Raw genomic sequence first — 6,671 nt, 5'->3', positions numbered from 1 at the left:
TTGGCTTTTCTATTTCATGTTTCTTTTTTTTTTTTTCTTTTTTGCGGCCCCCCCCCCCCCCCCCCCCCGATTTCTCCAAGCAGGACCTTTTCTGTGTGTGTGTATCGCAGTAGGTTGTTACTACAACTTGATCTGCGATGCTTGGGTAGGCAGGCAGAAAGGCAACTGCAAGCAGCTAGTTTTGTGGCTTGAAGTAAAATGAGGTTGGACTAATGTTTTAGGAACGGCAATTCAAAGTTGCAAGCCAGTGGCAATTCTTAAATTAGCACTGAAAGTTAGGCAAAACGTGAGGAAATCCAACACTGTCATGTACCTTGGGTGTGGGGAAGATTATGGATGAACACACAGCTCTACTTTTACGTTGTTTTATGTAAAACTGAGTTAGATTGAGCTTTTCTGTAGTCTTATCTAGAAAAATACTTAGAAATATAAAGTGTTTTTTCTGTGTGAGACATTTTAACAATCAAAAGGGAGCTAATACAAGGAAGTATCAGTTTATGTAACGTGAATGTGTGAAGTAGTAGGAGAGAAAGTGAGTTTTGGCAGCATAGGTAAGGCTGCTGGACTAATGCACTGAATTATATGTAAGTGAATCCTGGTGAAGCAGTGGTTTCCTCAGTGTAAAATAATGGAAGGTAATTGTCTGGTATCCCTCAGCTATATATTAATTTTTTTAAGAATTCATTTTCTTTATCCATTCAGGGATAGATTAGTAAGGAGCTTTAGTGGTGTGAATGGTTCTGCAACGTGTCCCACAAAATAGAGTTTAGAATGGAAGACTTTGGAAGTTTATTTTAGGAGAATAGTGAGTAATTTGTGCCATGCCACCCTCTGTCATCACCTGCATGTACTGCTCAGCTCTGTCATCTGTTAATGGCACAGTCTTGTATTCCTGTTCCCGGGATGGCTAGCTGCACGTAACCTGAGACAAAACCCACGCTTCTGAGAAGTCCTGCTGGTGTGCTCTGTCCATAGCCAGGAAAGTCATGAGCCACAAATGCTTTCTTGTCCCTAAGTCAGCGTTTATTTTTTTTTCCCCCTCTAATCTTGTTGACCGTTTATTTCCTTTTTTGTTGTTGTTGCTAGTACTGTTAATGTATCTGGAGATAGCTATGTGCTTTTCTTTAGTCTTCTGTAAAGGTTGTATTGAAATTTTTGCAATGACAAACTCTGAACTCAAGTCTGGCTCATCCGTAGCTAAAGAGATCACGTAATTACTGTCAGTTCATAGCAGTAACGTGGCTCCTTCAGGACAGAAGAACTTGGTGAAATTATTGACTGCAGACGTAACCAGTGACTTCCTTGCCTTGGAGGAACCAAGGTGTTAAAATAAACTAATATAGTTATAAAATAAAATGATAAAATTGATCAATTAAATTATTTGTGACAAGTTTAAACTCTTCTTCTGCCCCTTCGAGCCCTCTTACACCTCCTCTGTGGGATGTGACCCATGGTTTAACAAATACGACTTCAAATAGTCTTCTAGCCTCTCCCTTGAGTTTGTACCTTTCGTGAAATACGGTGAGAAAACTTCAGTGTGTCCCAGGGCAGATCATACCAGTATTGGATAGAACAGGGCTATTTCACGTCTGCTTATGCTTTGCCCCTTGCATCTGTATGTACACAAACATGCACACAAACACCTCGGAGTGCTTTTTCCCTTATGGAATAGTGCCACGGTGATGTTTTGCTGTCAGTCCGTGATCCAATGCAGCCCTGGATCTTTCTCTGCAGAGTGCTCTTCAGCTGGTCATTGTCTGTCTCTACAGTTCAGTTATTGACCCCTCTAAGCACAATCCCTGCTTTCACTGTATTCTATTTAGGCTTTTTGTACAATTTGTCAGAATTGCCTTGCCTTCCAGCGTGTTTGCAACACCCCCGACTTGGTGTTACCTGCCAGCCCAGTCCATAAACCTTATTTTGCCCGATACAGGTGGTGAATGGAAATTCTGAAATGCAGCAAGTTGGGGTTCTAAGCTCTCTCTGAAACTCGACTGGAAACACGCATCTTGTTTAACTGTCGTACTCATTCATTATGTATAGCTTTCCTGGCTTGTTTTGTACCTGCTTGAAAGTTATTTCACTTGAATCTAGCGTTCCTACTTCATATAGGAGATCACTCTGAGGCCCAAATACAGAGGTGTTAGTGCAATTAAGATGGTTTTCCTTTTTCCAAGTGTGTTATGTGGTCAGAGAGGAAAACTCCTTGCTCCTGAGGAGTTCGTGTTGCCTGTCATTTATCATGTTATCTTAAGTGCTTAAAAAAAAAAAAACAACAAACAAAAAAAACCACCACAATCCTGTTTGCACTCATCCCCGTATTTTCCTGTGGTTTAGATCTGTGTTGACTGACCTATGATTTTTCTGGATTTGTCTTTCTCTTTTTAAAGATCACCGTAGCTTCATTTTTTGTGTGTTTTTGAACCTCACTTGCCATCCAGGAGGCCTGAAGGAAAACTGCTAGAGGCTGTTATGTTGCTTAGGGAGCTTACCTGAAGCATTTAAGGATGACTTTCAATGGATCTAGCAACGTTCAAATTGCTTCACATTGTTCAGTCTGCTCTGTGTTTTTCCAAATCTGTTTCTTTTGTCATTGGTACAAATGATGTTACTCATGATTATACTTAAGCTTTTAAATTACAGCATAAGCAACACCTTTTCATAAACGCCTTTCCAATGTATTCTATTGTTAGGTGTCTGATCTTACTGATTTAGCAAGCATTCTTACAAAGCTTGTTCTTTTATTCCTAGTTATATCTCATTTCATGCCTGGTGATTGAGACTTATTTTTAAATTTAAACAGAATTTAGAATTTAGTGGGGACTGTTAGTGTTAGGTCAGAGGTTGGACTTGATGATCTTGAGGTCTCTTCCAACCTAGAAAATTCTGTGATTCTGCTTGGGCATGGTCCTGTCTCTTCTAAGTAGTAGATAATGCCAGCAAAGTGGGCTGTGGCATTGCGGGGTTTCATAGTTATTGGGTTGTTTACTGTGGTCTTTGACTCCTCAAACGTGCTTACAAAACACATAGTTTGGTCTTGTTTACTAGCTTTTAAACTCTTTCTTTCAGCCCACCTCTCTAAAGGACTAATCTATTCAGAAAAATGCACTGAGAGAATTTTTAAATGATTTTGCCCCAGTTTGCAACAGATAAGTCAATGCTTCCCTTACAACAGCACATCCAGATTTTACCACCTTTCCAGCTGGGATTTTTGTGTGTGTTTTTTAATTAGTAAGTGTTAAAACATATTAAAGGTGTTTTGTAGTAAGAAGTTGATTTAATGAATAATAAAGGGGAAACATACTCTAGTGGTTGTCTAGGTAAGTAATATGTATCAGTCTTTGCAAAAACTGTTAACAATGTGTGTTTTTTATGAATATAAGCGGGTACTTTTCATAACTTCTCTATTAAAATGTCTACTTTTCATTTGACAGTGTACACAAGTCAGGTGGCAGATGAGAAGACAGTCCCTGGTACTCTTACAGATGCTAACGCTAGAGCCTTGTTGGTCTGCAGTGGACCTTTGGAACATTACGACTTTCTGATTAAAGAAGAAGAGCTGAGGAATGATGAGCAGCAAAGAAGAGTTGTGCAGCACCTGCAAAAGTTGCACGAGAGCCTTAAAGGCTACACCATCAGTTCAAAAAATCTTCTCTCAAAGGTGGGATTTATGATGATGATAGATTTATTTATTTATTTATTTAATTTTATTTGCTCATAAGAATGTGCTTAAAACCCCTAATTTCTGTCATTAACCCAAATCTTATTTTTGCAGCTGCGTCTTTACAGGTAGATTGTTGTTCATGTTTGGTTCTCAGTTCTTTATTTTTTTGATCTGTAAAATTCCAGTGGCATGCTACCAGGAAACAAATGTTGTTGAAATAATTCTGAAAGAAAATCTTGTATGATTATGGTTATGTCCACTCTCTGCCTTTCCCAGAATGTGTAGAAGAGGGTAGCCTAGGCTAGATTTTTTGCTTTCAAGCACTGATATAGCATATGTGTGTTTGGGTTACAGACACTGAACATTGATGTGTTGTGTCCTGACAAATGTTCCATGTGTATAAGTGAAATAAGCCAGCAGAATCTAAATAATCCAAGTCAAATAATTTAGCTCTGCAAAACATTATAATAGAGATCTGACGTGACTTTAAAAACAAAGATTTTAAAAAAAATCTGCCCGGTGTTGTTAGTCTCCAGCTGGGGGGCGAAGAAAAAAAGGCAAGAGGTGTGATCTGCACCCCAAGTGTATTTCTTGGGGCTTCTTTTAAAAGAAGCATTAACAAAATTAACACTTTTCAATGTTACAAGAAGCATTAACAAAAAAATCAGTCATACACCTTTCCTACAGTGCATTAGCAACCTCAGTGCCTTAGCATTAGTACTGCAGCAGGCCTGCTGTTGCACTTCGATAACTTCTTCCTGGAGTATTTGATGCAATACTTTCCAGAGCTGCTGTGGCAGTACTTTTCTTGTCTTGTTCTCATGGTGTTATTCTTGTACTGTTGCTCTTGTGGCCTTGCACCTGCGAATTCTGATAGTGTTGTTATGGCAGCTTCTCATGGGAAGCAACTAGAACTGGTGTGAGAATGTCTTCTCTGCCCCTGCTTTCCTTGTCTCTTGTTTTGTAGACTTCAGTTTATATACCAGAAAATCAAACATAGAGCACAGCAAAGTAGGTAAGTCTTTAAATGCTTGATAAGTATTAGCCAGTGATAGATGTTCACAGAAGCTGGATGACCAGTGAAGGTGCAACATTTACACCTGATTAGCATACTCCTGTCAGCACAGATCCATAAATGGGGGTGGGGGACACAAATGGGCATTTCAGTGAGTCTGATGAAAATGGTGTCATGCTGGGAAAAAGCATAGAAAACACTAATTGCCATCATCGTCTAGATCACTTTCCTGGTCTCTTGCACTGGGGAGACACGTCCTGTGTCAACAGCTTCGTATATTTCCCAGACAGTCACTGGGAGTTTTCTCTGTTGTTTCTCTCTATCGCATGACTTTTGCTTTTATTTTTTTCATTAGAAATAACTTCCACCGTTACAGTCAACGTACATCATCAGCTGCAGACCGTGCTAATAAATCTCCACAGCAGCCTCTTGCAGTATCCATTATGCAACACATCTCATGGGCATAAAACTGTGTAACTATTGGACTCGTTACTTAACTATATACTTGCCATTACACCTCCAAATTCACCAATTACCTGGCACAAATACTGTATTTTGTCTGTATGGCAAGCTGAAATGATGTAGCATGGAATCAGAGGAGCCAAAACCTACAGGGCTCAGATACATCTAAATGACGTGCTGTCCTCTACCTTTTAGGTACCAAACTACAAGTTACCAATCTAAGGTTCTTGAAATATATACTAGCTTCAAGGAGTTAAAAAAGCAGAGAAGATAATATTACTATGAGAACAAGTATTACACCAGTAGAAGTACCTGTTTCAAATAGGCAAGTGTAGCAGGGTACAGAACCTTGGGACACAGTACTCATTTATCAGTCTGCCTCCATATCCATTGAAAACTTTAGGCTCATACTTGTAGATGGTTATCGTGTATTTGCTAGTCATACGCTCGACTGGAAATGTCTTCCTGCCTCCTGAAAGAGGGAAGCAGACTAAACAACTAGGAAGGAGCTCTTTTTTGTTGATCGTAGAATCATAAAGATTGGAAAAGACCTCCAAGATCATCTAGTCCAACTGTGGTATACAGAGAGAAGAAACCTGAATGAGAAGTAATTCCAAGAACAGAAGTCAGACACTGGAAGGAAAAGCATGAGAGAGGTTAATTAAAGGAAGCAAAGTGCTAAGGCAAGTTTGTTCCTAGGGGACAAGGAGTGTGTCTTTGGAAATCCTGTTCTGAAAGAAGTTAATCCAGCTTTGAGCAGGGAGTTTGACCATGTAGTCTCCTGAGGTCCTTTCCAACATAAACAATTCAGTAATTTTGATTTAGATAAGGGGTTTGGGGCCAAGCAATTTTTTGGAGAATATTTTTACCTTCTCCAGCTGGTACATGAACTCATCACATTGCTTACCTTTTACTTAGCCAGCTGGTCAAAAGAGCTTGTTCTCCTACTATGTTTAGTGCTGGTGCAGCCTCACCTTGAAGATTGCGTGCAGTTCTGGGCTCCACTGGCCAACGAAGCTGGTAAAAGGGCTGGAAGGCATATCTCTGTGAGTAGAGGCTGAGGACAGCCAGGTTTGTCTAGTCTGGAGAAGAGGAGGCTCAGAGGTTACCTTGTTTCTGTCTGTAACCCCAACATGTTGTCTTATGTCTTTATAGGCTCTTAAGTCTAAACCAGACTCTTCACTGACTGAGGAAAAGTATTGAAGAAAAGAGAAATGAGCTGTTTCCAAACTGCTTATTGCTTATCTTTGTTATCCAAAGCAATATTGTGGCATGCCTGAAAGGAAACTGTTTTCCTTTGGTTGTAAGGAGTTCAAGCTGGAGTCATAAACCTATTTTGCTGGCGTGAAGTAGGCAAATTATTTCCATAAGTGTGATCTAACAGGCCAGAGATTTGTGCCCAAATGATGTTTAATGTGAGAAGTTGTTAGTTTTCTTTCTTTTCTCTAGACTTCATCTTAAGCTTTGGCATTGGGCTCATAAGCTCTTAAATCAGATGTTTTCAAACTATTTGCAGACCCTGTACCCGAC

General features: G+C 39.7%; 1 protein-coding gene across 2 annotated transcripts in view; it reads left to right on the top strand.

The window, feature by feature from the left end:
* AFG1L (AFG1 like ATPase) overlaps nt 1–6,671 on the top strand; it is a 65,914-nt gene that overhangs the window by 3,198 nt on the left and 56,045 nt on the right. For both annotated transcript variants that reach the window (XM_035320522.1, XM_035320521.1), the window contains exon 2: nt 3,435–3,661. In XM_035320522.1, the coding sequence (XP_035176413.1) occupies nt 3,435–3,661 (227 nt within the window). The remainder of the gene's footprint in view (nt 1–3,434; nt 3,662–6,671) is intronic.

This window comes from Oxyura jamaicensis, chromosome 3 (genome assembly GCF_011077185.1).
Source record: "Oxyura jamaicensis isolate SHBP4307 breed ruddy duck chromosome 3, BPBGC_Ojam_1.0, whole genome shotgun sequence".
NCBI classification, from domain to species: Eukaryota; Metazoa; Chordata; class Aves; order Anseriformes; family Anatidae; genus Oxyura; species Oxyura jamaicensis.
Note: the sequence above shows the minus strand (reverse complement) of the source record. Positions and strands in the feature narration are given on the sequence as shown.